The sequence below is a fragment of the Perissodus microlepis genome, chromosome 8 (genome assembly GCF_051167445.1).
Source record: "Perissodus microlepis isolate ML-2025 ecotype Zambia chromosome 8, ASM5116744v1, whole genome shotgun sequence".
NCBI classification, from domain to species: domain Eukaryota; kingdom Metazoa; phylum Chordata; class Actinopteri; order Cichliformes; family Cichlidae; genus Perissodus; species Perissodus microlepis.
The window spans coordinates 892,938-907,146 of record NC_140468.1 but is presented as its reverse complement, the minus strand read 5'-3'; the positions used below and the strand labels follow the sequence as shown (position 1 = coordinate 907,146).

The window sequence follows — 14,209 nt, the reverse complement described above, 5'->3', positions numbered from 1 at the left end:
TCCTATTAGAGCGATTAGAACATGCTGTAGGTATTACAGGTACTGTGCTGCAGTGGTTTGTATCATATCTATCTAATAGACTCCAGTTTGTGCATGTAAATGGAGAGTCCTCTTCACACACTGAGGTTAATTATGGAGTTCCACAGGGTTCAGTGCTAGGACCAATTCTGTTTACATTATACATGCTTCCCTTAGGCAGCATCATTAGAAGACATAGCATACATTTACACTGCTATGCAGATGACACCCAGCTCTATCTGTCCATGAAGCCAGATAACACACACCAATTAGTTAAACTGCAGGAATGTCTTAAAGACATAAAGACCTGGATGGCCGCTAACTTTCTGCTTCTTCATTCAGATCAAACTGAGGTTATTGGACTCGGCCCTGAAAATCTTAGAAATATGGTCTCTAAGCAGATTCTTCCTCTGGATGGCATTACCTTGGCCTCCAGTAACGCTGTGAGGAACCTTGGAGTCATTTTTGACCAGGACATGTCCTTCAATGCACATATTAAACAAATATGTAAGACTGCTTTCTTCCATTTGTGCAACATCTCTAAAATTAGAAATATCCTGTCTCAGAGTGACGCTGAAAAACTAGTTCATGCATTTATTACTTCCAGGCTGGACGACTGTAATTCATTATTATCAGGAAGTCCTAAAAACTCCCTGAAAAGCCTTCAGCTAATCCAAAATGCTGCAGCAAGAGTCCTGACAGGGACTAGAAAGAGAGAGCAGATTTCTCCTGTATTGGCTTCCCTTCATTGGCTTCCTGTTAAATCCAGAATTCAAAATCCTGCTCCTCACATACAAGGTCTTAAATAATCAGGCCCCATCTTATCTTAATGACCTTGTAGTACCATATCACCCTATTAGAGCACTTCGCTCTCGCTCTGCAGGCCTACTTGTTGTTCCTAGAGTATTTAAAAGTAGAATGGGAGGCAGAGCCTTCAGTTTTCAGGCCCCTCTTCTGTGGAACCAGCTTCCAGTTTGGATTCAGGAGACAGAAACTATCTCTACTTTCAAGATTAGGCCTCAAACTTTCCTTTTTGCTAAAGCATATAGTTAGGGCTGGACCAGGTGACCCTGAATCCTCCCTTAGTTATGCTGCAATAGACGTAGGCTGCCGGGGATTCCCATGATGCACTGGGTGTTTCTTCCTCACTCACTGTGTTAACAGACCTCTCTGCATTGAATCATGTCTGTTATTAACCTCTGTCTCTCTTCCACAGCATGTCTTTATCCTGTCTTCCTTCTCTCACTCCAACCAATCACAGCAGATGGCCCCGCCCCTCCCTGAGCCTGGTTCTGCTGGAGGTTTCTTCCTGTTAAAAGGGAGTTTTTCCTTCCCACTGTCGCCAAAGTGCTTGCTCATAGGGGGTCATATGATTGTTGGGTTTCTCTCTGTATGTATTATTGTAGGGTCTACTGTACAATACAAAGCGCCTTGAGGGAACTATTGTTGTGATTTGGCGCTGTATAAATAAAATTGAACTGAATTAAACTGAAAATTAAATAAAACTAAACTGAACCTGTAAGTTCAGGTGAGTGAGTTTTAGCACTTACTGCAGCCACTGTGATGGCTTTCACTGGTTTATGTTGTTTTTTACATTTAAACAAAGGTGTTGAGATCTAAGCTGAAGCTAGCAGTTAGAGCCACCTGTGTCAACATCCACCTGCCAGTCAAAGTGGCCACGCCCCTAATAATGACTGACTTATAACTATAGCTGTTACGAAGCAGCACGTATACAACAGACACTAAAGAAATAAACGGTTTTCAAAGTGTTTTATTGTAGCCAATGTAGCCCATCAGAATCCTTTTATATGGATGAGGAGCTAGTTTTCCACCAACATTCAGAGAAAAGCCTCTTTAGTAATGAAGGTTGTCGACGGTGTTTAAAGGTGGATCAGAAGTATGGTGTGGGGTCGCTCCTGTCGCACATCTGGATGTGGATGTGTGAGGTGATTCCCGGATAAACGCTCTGCATGGGCAGCATGGTGCCGATCCTCTGCCCCTTCCTCACTGTTCCTGAGGTTCGGTCCGGCCTCACGTAGAACAGCTTGAAACAAAGACCTGCAGGACACAAACGCAACGCCTCGATCAGTGAATCAGTACCAGGATCAGTAACTCTGTTAGTGCTGGCTGCGCGTGATGACCCACCCTGTCCTGACAGGTTGATGCCCTCGTTGATGGCTGCCTTATTGGGGTCGGTGTAGACAGTCAGTTTCCCGTTAAGAGTCACGTCAAACGGAGCGTAGACAGCGGCGCCGTCACCGCACTTGATGTCCACCCCTTGGTGGAGTCTGGTCCCCCTGTAACCAGCAGACATCCAGCTGTGAGCAGCTGTGCCACATCGTCCACACCAGCCTTACAACAAAAACGTGATCTCTGAGTACCGTCCGGCTCCGTACTGTCCCTGTCCCCATCTGTCCGACGTCCTCCGGCTGTTGCTCGGGTTACTGCTGCACAGCTGACCAAACTTAACGCTGTCACACACCCACAAAATAGCTGGACACACACAGATTTAGACTTTTATGGACACAGCCTTGGGTTTTATTACAAACCTTGTCAATACATTAAGTTACAAAGTGGATTTGGTCTTCTAGAAACAACTTCATATTTAAAAATGATCTTTGAATTGTTAAACGTCCTGAGAGAATAACAGCGTGACTCGGGTGATCAGCTGATTAGGTGTAAACACTGTGATAACACCTGACTGATCAAAGGTAAACAACATCACCTGGTTACAACATCGGTTCATCTGTTCCTTTAAAAGGTGAACATTTTGTTCTGTTTTTAAATAAGTGTATTTAAAAACATGCAAATCAAGCTTTTACCCCAAAATTTACATTGTTACACTGCAGGGACTGAATCTGTCCCTGTGTGGTTGGTGAGCCCATGTATGGAGGTCCCCATAATGTCACAAAGGTCAGTTTACATTTAAATTTCGTCCTTCTGTGTCATCCACAGTGAACTTTCACATGCTACATGCTGTTTTCAGAAATAATACGAGTTCAAAGAATGGCAGCTTTAAGCTGTGACGGTTTAATCTTTGAAAGTTTCCTCACCCAGTAAAACGAGGAGGCGTCTCATCTTCAGCTGCAGCTGCGACCCTCAGGCTGAGCATCTGCTCGTCGTCTCGCAGACTTTAAAGGCTGAAAACAAACAAACACTTTAAGGAGTTTTCGTTATTTTGCCACAGCAGAGAAAACGGCAATGATGAAACTCAGTGTTTGCATTTGTGTTGCATCAGTCGCTGTGCAGACCTGATGATCCAGCTCTCTGCAGTCAGCAGCTCCGGCTCATAGCACTGTTATACTATAATAATATTCAGTCTGCTTGACGGACTGCTTGTGTCTCATGAATCATACAGATTCAGGATTTCATCATGACATTAAGCTGACGCTCCTCACAGTGTGAAAACTAACATAAAATGACGATCATGTAATACAAGATCTATACGTGAATAATACAATGACGTGACGAATTATAACGTTTATGTGCTGTCAGTGAGTCTGTGACTGTTTTCACTGGTTTTCTCACTTTTGTCTTCAGCCGTTGTTCCTAGAAAACATTTTGATTGCTTACACTGATTTTCCAAGTTCATCAGCTGAATGTGACAAACTGAGCAGGACCACGAAACGTGAAACCCTGGAAACGTGTGACCTTTGACCCCGGAGACAGCAGCTGTCCAAACACAGAGTGAAAATCAGTGAAAATCATCCGAGTGTCAGTTCTGATGGGTCCGAAGGCTCCCATCGCGCATGCGGGGTCCTCGAGTCCACAGGTCAACGGTTAATCTGAGTGGTTTGAGTTGGCATCTGTCGTTCCCTGATGTGACCTCGTCTCCACAGCACAGACTGAGTGAACGAACTCAGAGGTCAGGACCACAACAGAGTCTGTGCCGAAGCGCCCGGATGTTCTCTGAGCTTCAGCTGTTTCTGTTACAGTGAAGAAAACTCATCTCGAGTCTAAACCAACACAAACGTTACAATCTCTGAAGGAAAACACACCTCACACTCTGACACACACTTGATTTTATTCTCCATTAAAACTTTTCTATACAAACTTTACAAACGTGACAATCACAACACATGGAAACACGCACACACACACACACACGCACACACGCACACCTCACACACACACGCACACACCTCACACACACACCTCACACACACACGCACACACCTCACACACACCTCACACACACACACACACACACACGTCGCGCACACACACACACACCTCACACACACACGCACACACACGCACACACACCTCACACACACACGCACACACACACACACCTCACACACACACGTACACACACACACACGTCACACACACGCACACACACACACACGCACACACCTCACACACACACACACACACACACGTACACACACACACACGCACACCTCACACACACACACACACACACACGTACACACACACACGTACACACACACACACGCACACCTCACACACACACACACGCACACACACACACACACACACACGCACACACCTCACACACACCTCACACACGCACACACCTCACACACGCACACACATACCTCACACACACACGCACACACCTCACACGCACACGCACACACACACGCACACGCACACACACACCTCACACACACACACACACACACACACACACACACACACCTCACACACGCACACACATACCTCACACACACACGCACACACCTCACACGCACACGCACACACACACGCACACGCACACACACACCTCACACACACACACACACACGCACACACACACGCACACACACACACCTCACACACACGCACACACACACACACACACGATGTCCTGGTCACACGGGGGCAGAGACGGGCTGACGCGTTTCTTGGTCACGTGACAAAGGTTGGCGTTTCTGAATCTAATAAATTTGCGTCATTAGCGTAAACGTGACAGCGAGACCAGTGAAAGTCTTTCTGGATAAAACGATGAAAACAAACGAAGAATGAAAAACTGGGAAACGTAGCGATGACCTCACATCTGCACATCCAGCCTGGATGACGAGTGCTGTCGTGCGGTCAGTTGAGCGTCAGCCCCTCGCTCACGGGCATGTTGATGTGGGCGGTGAGCAGCGGCGAGCTCCTCCCCTCGTGCAGGACGAACACCTTGATGATGTCAGAGATGCCCTTGTCGCTGGTGCACTCGACGAAGGTCTCCACGGGGTAGATGAGCCCGGGCACGAGCAGTGGGATCCTCATGTAGGGGTTCCTCATCCGGTACAGGCTCTCGTCGTACAGGAAGCTGATGGCGAGGTTCGTGACGGGCCGGCACGCCGCCGTGTTCTGGACATTCAGGGTCAGTTTGAAGGACGGGCCCAGACCCTGCACCACGGCGTTCATCTTCAGCGGCTCAGCGAGGCTGGCGGACATCGGCGTCAGGCTGGACTCCAGCGCTTTGACGTAGGCTTTGGCGGCGGCCAGCCGCAGGCGGCTCAGGTCCATCTGGAAAGCGCGGTGCATGGCCAGGCCGCTCTCCCGCTCTCTCAGCGTCTGGTCCACGTACAGCTTCGTCTTCTTGGGCACGTTGAGGCGAACACTTTGGGCCAGTGGCGGGCCGGGGGCGCTGTCTCTGTCATCGAACGTCGCTGTCCTCTTCAGGATCTTCACCATCAGACCGCCGCCCTTGGTGGTCATGATGAGGGTCCCGTCCTCGCGGCCGTAGCGGCCGAAGCAGATGCTGGTGACCACGTCGGGGGTCTTGATGGTGCTCAGCAGGTTCTTGTCCCGGTACAGCTGCACCTCACAGTTGGCCAGACCCACCAGGACCGCCTGGAAGCCCCTGGTAGGGAGGTCCATGGAGGCCATGGTGACGATGGGCGCGGCGAGCACGGTCTTCCAAAGCTTCTTCCCCTGAACATCAAACACAAACATGGTTTATCGCGACCGCGAGATTCACAAACATGTGGCTGCAGGGGCGGGGCTTACCTTCTGTGTGAAGCCCTGCAGGGTCTCGTCAGTGCAGCCGACCACCACGTTCTTCCCGACTCTCACCAGGCCGACGGCGTGAGACGACAGCTCGATGCAGTACTTGGGTTTGTCCGACTCCCTGAAGGACGCACAAACGAGGAAACGTGTGTCAGGGTCAGGGAGCTTATTGTCCACACACCGACAGAGTGGCGAGCAGTCCAACATCAACACAGCAGCGCGACCACAAAGTCTTTATTACTGGACCGTAACATTGAAGAGAGATATTAAAGAATATTCTTGAGTATCTGCAGCAGCTTCATCACCGCTGAAGGAAAAAGGAAACACTGAGCTACGCTCGTCTGGCCCTGAAACTCGGAGCTCTGTAGGTGTGTCTCTGCTCACTGATGATGTCGCAGTGGAATCAAGTTTAAATTGCACTTTGGAAAATGAAAATGGAAGATAAGTGTTCCTGCGTTCCTTCTGCAGTCATTTTTCAGAGGACGAGAGCGAGGGATAGAGCTTCCTGCCCTGCACAGGGACATGAAGTCGGCCCTGTCACACCGGCCTCTGCTCCACATCCATGAACGTTTCACAGACAGCTGTGTTTCATTCTGTTCTATTGACCAGCATGGGTCAGATGTTCGGACAGGTTGGTCAGCACTTTCACCCAGCAGACCGGGTTCCTGTCCCGAGGGGTTCCTGTATTTCTTTTTAGACTCATATTTACGTTCTGTTTGTTCGGGTTCATGAAATGATCGGGCCTTTTGCTAAAAGGTTAACGATGTGCTTCCACTTCTATCTGGAGATGTTAGCATGAGCCCACTCCTCCCATTTTACAGCCTTTATTGTGAAAGGAATCTACAGGTGTGCCTCACCTGCGCAGGATGTAGATGTTGCCGTTGCGACACACCGCCGTGATGCGAAACTCCACGTCGAATTGACCCGTCACATCCATGATGGTGGGGACGGCCGGCAGCGACATCTTCAACACAAGGGTTCAGTTAAAAAGTGACCTTTGTTTTCTTTAGGTTTGCTCTCAGGTAAACACGGAGACGACCGGTGTTCGGGACGGGGGTTATTTTCCAGGACGTCTCAGAAATGTGTCTAAATCTTTCAGTGAGTGCATCTGATAGGGGCCCAGTGCTGATCCCTGTGGCGCTCCACAGGCTGGCCTCAGCTGCTTAGAAGTAAATAAACAGATGCGGTCGGTCCCACAGTGGGCCGTGGAGCGACTTTACCTTGGAGAGGATGATGAAAGCTTCGGGGTCGAGAACGAAGACCTCGCCGCTCTCCGTCCCGATCACCAGGCAGCTCACGCCGTCCTCATCTGCCATGTTCTTCTTCAGAGTCCCGATGCAGGTGATGACCGTCTGAAAGAATGAGCCAATGGGAACATGAGCTGGGGACAGAAACTGAGAAACTGCTATCTGTATATTTAGACCTTTGATGAGGCGCTGCTCCCTCCTTATGTCCATTTGTCTTTATGCTCCTGAGAACTTACAGACCAGATGATGAGCCATCTGTCAGAACCAGAGATGGGCAGTAACGCGTTACTGTAATCTGATTACTTTTTTCAAGTAACAAGTAAAGTAAGGGATTACTATTGCAAAAACGGTAATTAGATTACCGTTACTTTCCCGTAGGAACGCTGCGTTACTGCGTTACTAAAACCGTGATTTTTTGCGAGAATGTCTCATGACAGTGACGTAAGCGAGTGCGACGTTCGTGACAACAGCTGTGTGCAGATCAACAATGGATCATATATCGAGTGCGGAGAGAGTATGAGCGTGCAGCGTTTAAAGCGTGGAAGTACTGACCTTACTTTGAGTTTGATTCCATAAAAAGTGACAAAAACATTAGTGTCCGTTGTGCGTGGGAAGAAAACTTCTTTTTACAGCGAAAAAAACCCTAAACAAGCACCGAGTAGCTGCCACGTAATGGGAAACTCACAGAGAAACTCGCGGATTCTTCCACTGACCGCTGCGGCTCACCTGCACCAGGGTAAACCTCCGCCTACCCCACTCCTGCTTTACAGGTGAAAATAGAGCAACAGGACCGCTAGTCTGTGACTTTATTTATTTTCTGCTGTGTTTTACTTGCATCTATTTGAAAGACTGAGTGTAAACACAAAAAATATTTTATTTTATGTGCAGGAATGTGCAGAAAACAGGTTTAAATATTAAACAAATTTCTTCCAGTCAGAGAATGTTGCATATAATTTAATTTTTGCTTGATGCATAAAGTTAAAAGGTTAAAACTAATAAAACAAGTTTTAAAAAGAGACTTTTCCATTTGGTTACATTTTGTATGATGGATTATGCAGAAAAAGTAGAATTGGGCTGAAAGATCTATCACTTTATCACCTATTCAGGTTGTAAATCGTGTTTTTAAAAAGTAACTAAGTAACTAAGTAATTAATTACTTTTGAAAATAAGTAATCAGTAAAGTAGCGGGATTACTTTTTTTGGGAAGTAATCAGTAATTAGTTACTGATTACTTTTTCCAAGTAACTTGACCAACACTGGTCAGAACTGCTTTATGTCTGCAACACAGGCTGCATATGGAGTCCCACAGGGATAGCTTGTAGGTCCTCTTCGGTTTGACTTTTCTATGAAAAGGTGAATTAACCTGTCAGATGGTTGAAAACTAACCAAACTAACCTAAACTAGTCTAACTAAACTGTGAAATCTGATATTGTCACAAGCTTTGAAACCTGACCTTCCACGAAACAGACTTACATTTTACAAAATGTAAAACATCACCTGCTGTAAAACCTGAGCATTTTGAAAAACTTATGTGATACATTAGATAACTACGAAGCACCAGCCCTCGGTCCACAGGCCTGGCCGATAGATCAGCAACTATTGCCCAATAAAGTTTTGCATTGTCAGCGAGAGAACATCTCGCCATTCAAGATTCAAGATTCTTTATTTGTCACGTGCATGGTTATACAGGTGTAACACGCAGTGAAATGTGACCTGATACGCTCCTCGACTGTGCAAAGAAAAGAGAGACAGACAGAACTTTATATACAGTGAATGAGTGCATACAAGGAGGACATTATGTGCAGCAAGTGGGTGAGTTATGTCAATTATATAAATAGAAATAAAATCAAATAAAACAATGTGGAAATTTACAGCTTGTGTACGTTGCGTGAGGAGGGTGTTAAAGTGTCTTGTGCTGCAGAGCTTTTTGGTCCTTCACACAGCTGTTCCCAAACCACGATGTGATGTTCTGTGTGAGGATGCTCTCCACAGCGCCTGTATAGAAAATCCTGAGGATCTTTGGAGAGACCCTGAACTTCCTCAGTTGTCGTAGGTGGTACAGGCGCTGCCTAGCCTTTTTGATCTGGACCTGAATGTGGGCAGCCCATGTCAGGTCTGAGGAGATGTGGACACCGAGATACTTGAAGGACTGCACCCTCTCCACTGGAGCTCCATTGATGATAATGGGCTTGTAGTCTCTGTGCTGACTCCTTCTGAAGTCCACCACCAGCTCCTTGGTCTTGCCGACGTTCAGCTGGAGATGGTTGTCCTGGCACCACGATGCCAGATTCTTCACTTCGTCCATGTAGGCCGCCTCATCGTTGTTGGAGATGGCGCCCAACACCACTGTGTCGTCAGCAAACTTCACAATGGTGTTGGAGCCGTGGGTGGCCACACAGTCTGAAGTGTAGAGGGAGTAGAGCAGTGGCGAGAGGACACACCCCTGTGGCGCTCCTGTGCTGATGGTGGTGCTGTTGGAGATGCACCTGCCCACCCTCACCACCTGAGTTCTGCCAGTGAGGAAGTCCAACACCGACGCACACAGACGGCTGTTGAGTCCCAGATCCCTCAGCTTTGTGAACAGTCTGCTGGGCACTTTTGTCAGTGGCGAGACCCGCGTTGTAGGTGGCGGTCTTGGTGTTCACTGCAGCGCGGATCGATCTGTCCACCCACGGTTTCTGGTTCAGGAATGTCACGACTGTCGCAGTGGAGATGATCTCATCCACTAGCATGTTTACGAAGCTTACTGCTACATCCGTCGACTGCGCATGCTCTGAACATGTCCCAGTCGACGTCGTTGAGCGCGTCCTGTAACGTAGCTTCTGATTGGGGAGACCAGCATTTCACCTCCCTCGTAGTTACTTCATCCCTCCGAATGTGTTGTTTATACTCTGGGATGAGGAAAATGGCGTTGTGGTCCGACTTCCTAAAGGCCGGGTGTGAAACAGCCTTGTAGCCCTGCTTGTATGGCGTGTAGCAATGGTCCAGTATCCTATCCCCCCTCGTCGGACACGTGATATGTTGGTGAAAGGTCGGCATGACTTGTCCGAGGTTCGCTTCATTAGGTCTCCTACTACAATGAGGGCTGAGCCCAGATCCCTGTTTTGAAAGGCACTCAGCACATCATGTAGTTCGGATAGAGCCATACCTGTGTCTACTTGGGGTGGGATGTAGACCACTGCAGCGATTACCGAGGTGAACTCACGGGGAAGGTAGAAAGGGCGGCACTTAATGCTCAGGAATTCCAGATGTGGCGAGCAGCCGGTGGAGAGAGTAGAAATGCTCCTGGGGTCACACAACTTTCTGTTTACCATGAAACGCACTCCTCCACCTTTGTTTTGTTCGACTCTGCCGTTCTGTCTGCGCGGAGCACGAAGAATGAATCCGACGGAGTTACGGCACGGTCCGGCACGGTGGGGGTCAGCCATGTCTCCGTGAAGCACAGCATGTTGCAGTCCCTCATGTCACGTTGGAAGGTGACTCTTGCCCTCAGATCATCTAGTTTGTTCTCCAACGACTGTACATTAGCCAGCAGGATACTGGGCAGTGGTGCGCGGTGCGCCTGCTGTCTCAGTCTGTTCCGAACGCCAGCGCATTTCCCCGGCGTTTCTTTGTTCGGCGCCTGGGGTGAGCGTCCTGTCCATTGTTGTTGGCCGCACCGCGTAGTATCTCGGTCGGCCATGATGGGTCTGGTTTAAAAGTGTCCAAGATCACCGATGTTGAGAAGGGAACTACTGTCATAAACTATAAAACTAGAAGTTCCTGGAATGTATAACAAGGTAATAACCAAGTAAACAGCTAAAAAGGTGCACAGTCTGTGCGGAGCGGTCAGGAAGGCGTCTGGACGTGGCTGCGCCATCTTGTAAATCATTCTTTGATTTACATGATGACAGAGTGTTTTGGACTGTTGGTGATGAGTTACAGATTTATACAGTGAACCATCAACACAAACAGGAGCTGACATGTGAAATAGGTAGAAGAAGAAAACCACATGAATCATAAAGACAGATTTAAAAGGACTGCGGTGATGTCATTGTGGACGATGCGACCTGGGAGTTACCTGGCGCTTGATCGGCTGGTGTTTGTGCAGTTCAACAAACTCGTCCATCTCGTGGGGCTCCAGAGACAGGAAGTTGAGCGAGCGGACCGACAGCGGCACATCGGCCTTCTTCCTGATGCTCTCCAACATCTCCTTCAGGGTCAGAGGGTTGATCTGCCCCTCCTTCGCCTGCTGCCACACATCCTGACCAATCAAAGCGCAGCAGCACGTCACAGGTACATTCAGGTGTGTTTACAGTAAAAAGGACACGCTCACTGCTTTTAAATGACATTAGGGTCAGTGTGGTGATTTCCGACTAACATCCACTGCACAGTAGCTGATATGGCTCCTCAACATAAGACAGCACATCATCAGGGCACAGTGACATCCTGTTCAGGCTTCAGACTGATCTAAACGCTCCAAATCCTCCAACTGTAATTATAATAATAATAATAATAAATTGTATTTATAAAGCGCCTTTCAAGACACCCAAGGACACTTTGCAATAGGATAAAACACATAAAAGAACAATGACACAATGAAGAACAATAAAAACAAAAGCACAAGATAAAATGAACAAACAGTGGGTTCACAGTGAATATGCAGATTTGAACAGATGGACTTTGAGTTGGGATTTAAACTGGGGGAGAGAACCAGTGTTTCTTATTTCTGGGGGTAGAGAGCTCCACAGCCTGGGAGCAGAGCAGCTAAAAGCTCTGCTTCCCATGGTGCTGAGGCAGAAGGAAGGTACAGCAAGCTGGATAGAAGGAGAAGATCGAAGTGAGCGGGTAGAAGAGATGGTGCTTAACAAGTCACAAAGGTAAGGAGGAGCGAGGTTATGAAGGGCCTTGAAGGTGAGCAGAAGAAGTTTGTATATTATCTGGATTTTCACTGTGAGCCAGTGAAGTTCCTGAAGAACAGGGGTGATGTGCTGGTAGGAGGGGATCTGGTGATAATGCGAGCAGCAGAGTTCTGAACCAGTTGCAGCTTATGGAGGGATTTTTGGGGGAGACCATGCAAAAGAGAATTGCAGTAGTCATATGGGAGGTAACGAGACTGTGGACAAGAATGGACGTAGACTGGGCGGAAAGTGAAGGACGTAATCTCTTAATGCTGCGTAGATGGAAGTAGGCAGAACGGGTGAGATTATTGATGTGAGATTTATAGGAAAGCGAACTGTCTAGGATGACACCAAGGCTCTTAACCTGAGGAGAAGGGAAAACTGAGGAGTTATCGATGGTGAGTGAGAAATGGTTCGCCTTCAAAAGGTTGGATTTGGTGCCAATAAGGAGGATCTCAGTTTTATCCTCCTTGAGTTTTAGAAAATTAGAGCTAACCCAGGATTTTAATTCGGATAGAATGGTCTGTGGTCATCTGCACATCTGCTACAGCCAAACAGAAGATGAAGTGCCTGGGGATGAACATAACTGGACCCCTGGTTCATCTAAGGACTGTTTGTCCTTAGATGAACCAGGGTCCCCATGATGTAGGTAATATAAGCACACACATGCACACAGACAGACCTGCTCCAGTGTGTTGATCTCCAGGCCAGGCAGGGTGAACTTGAAATATGGCCGCAGGTTCTTGTAGACGTAGATGCAGGGTCCGGAGGCCACAGCGACAGCGGGGATGCGGGGCTCGTGCAGGTCCATGAAGAAGGCGACGAGGCCAGCGGGCAGGTCAAGCAGGGTGCTCTCGCTCATCAGCGCCGTGCCGCGGTACACCTTCAGCTTCATCCCTGACGACCCGGAGCCCAGATCCCCGACCACCAGCCGGTTCTCCCCGTCCCCGCTCAGGTCTGCCAGGTCCACGCAGGACGAGAAGGTGTAGATGCCAGCCACCGGGTCGTAGTGAGCGTCCAGCCACTTCCCTCCATCACCACTCGACTCAGCGGAGGACATCACAGCAGAAGGGGCAGGTGAAGCTTTATTCACACAGGGTCGTCACAGGAAGAGTCCTGAGCACAGACCGTAAAAACATGGAAACAGCTTTCTGGTCGGAAACCGCTGTATTCTATCTGAAAGCTACCAGGTGGCGACAGTTGTAGCTGAGTGGCTCGTTTTGGTCACGCTGAATAAAAAGTGTTAGCACGGCCGCCTTCACTACATCCATGAACCTCCTCTGAGGTCTTCTTCGTCTCCTCCTGCCCGCAGCTCCATCTTCATCCACCTTTGGCCCATATAGCCACTCTCTATCAATACCTGAACCTCTGCTCCTTCCACCTGTCTCCCTCTCATTCAAACACCTTTCATACCTCCACCCTCCAGGCTCTCCTCCAGTCGCTCCTTTCTCTCCCCACAGATCTGCTTTTTATTTCACTCCTGGTTTAATAACAGTTTGTGATGTGAGAGGGCGCTGTTACCTACACACATGTGCTGCTCTCTCGAGACGCAACGATATTTAATCGTTGTATGTTAGTCTCTATCAGTATCCTCTGCCTCCTGTCATGTGTATTATTAATTGACCCCTCTCAGCTCGCGTACCGTGTTTGATGGATCTGATTTCCAGAACTCTCTCACCTGTTAGAGGTGAATCGCCACACTATGGACGCAAAGAGTTAATCAATAGCAGCACTAAAAATAATTCCCCTCCTCCCGGGTTGTCTCACCGTTGTCAAGGCAACCGTGTCGCTTCGTATCCGTCCTCCGCCCGTTTGCTTCTTTTCGCGGCGTTTCTTCGGTGGAGCCGCTGCAGCTTCGCCTCACGGAGTCACTTTGGTCCCGATAAAGAAGAGTAAGTCCAGCTGGATCCACTGCAGTCAGCATCTAATCCCCAAATCCCCTTCAATCCTCCTGCCCGTTACCGACGCCACATGATGACGTCAATTTCATGCGGCGGTGTTTTATTTTGGTTTTTTTTACCGAACAAGAATTCATACATAGAAGAAAATTCAGTCGAAGAGAAGAGAAAATTAAATAAAGTTTATGTTACATTT

At 48.3% G+C, this 14,209-nt stretch overlaps 2 protein-coding genes across 4 annotated transcripts; both read right to left on the bottom strand.

The window, feature by feature from the left end:
- Positions 1 to 1,771: 1,771 nt before the first annotated feature.
- On the bottom strand, positions 1,772 to 3,917 carry LOC146380974 (leukocyte cell-derived chemotaxin-2-like). 2 transcript variants are annotated; one of them, XM_084936939.1, is made up of 5 exons: positions 3,270 to 3,917; positions 3,072 to 3,158; positions 2,400 to 2,511; positions 2,164 to 2,315; positions 1,772 to 2,076 (listed from the first exon to the last, which is right to left on the bottom strand). In XM_084936939.1, the coding sequence occupies exons 2-5, from the start codon at positions 3,094 to 3,096 to the stop codon at positions 1,910 to 1,912; spliced, it is 456 nt and encodes a 151-aa protein (XP_084793065.1). In that variant the 5' UTR covers positions 3,097 to 3,158; positions 3,270 to 3,917; the 3' UTR covers positions 1,772 to 1,909. The 2 variants fall into 2 exon arrangements, with proteins under 2 accessions (XP_084793065.1, XP_084793064.1); XM_084936938.1 differs by having other exon boundaries at positions 3,072 to 3,917.
- Positions 3,918 to 4,020: 103 nt separating this feature from the next.
- bbs1 (Bardet-Biedl syndrome 1) lies at positions 4,021 to 14,083 on the bottom strand. Of its 2 annotated transcripts, XR_014800967.1 has the most exons (8): positions 13,883 to 14,083; positions 12,798 to 13,231; positions 11,296 to 11,478; positions 7,209 to 7,340; positions 6,846 to 6,952; positions 5,989 to 6,109; positions 4,206 to 5,913; positions 4,021 to 4,139 (listed from the first exon to the last, which is right to left on the bottom strand). XR_014800967.1 is itself a non-coding variant. In XM_084936924.1 (7 exons), the coding sequence occupies exons 2-7, from the start codon at positions 13,173 to 13,175 to the stop codon at positions 5,083 to 5,085; spliced, it is 1,752 nt and encodes a 583-aa protein (XP_084793050.1). In that variant the 5' UTR covers positions 13,176 to 13,231; positions 13,883 to 14,083; the 3' UTR covers positions 4,021 to 5,082. The 2 variants fall into 2 exon arrangements, 1 of the variants encoding a protein (XP_084793050.1); XM_084936924.1 differs by having other exon boundaries at positions 4,021 to 5,913.
- Between the last annotated feature and the right edge of the window lie 126 nt (positions 14,084 to 14,209).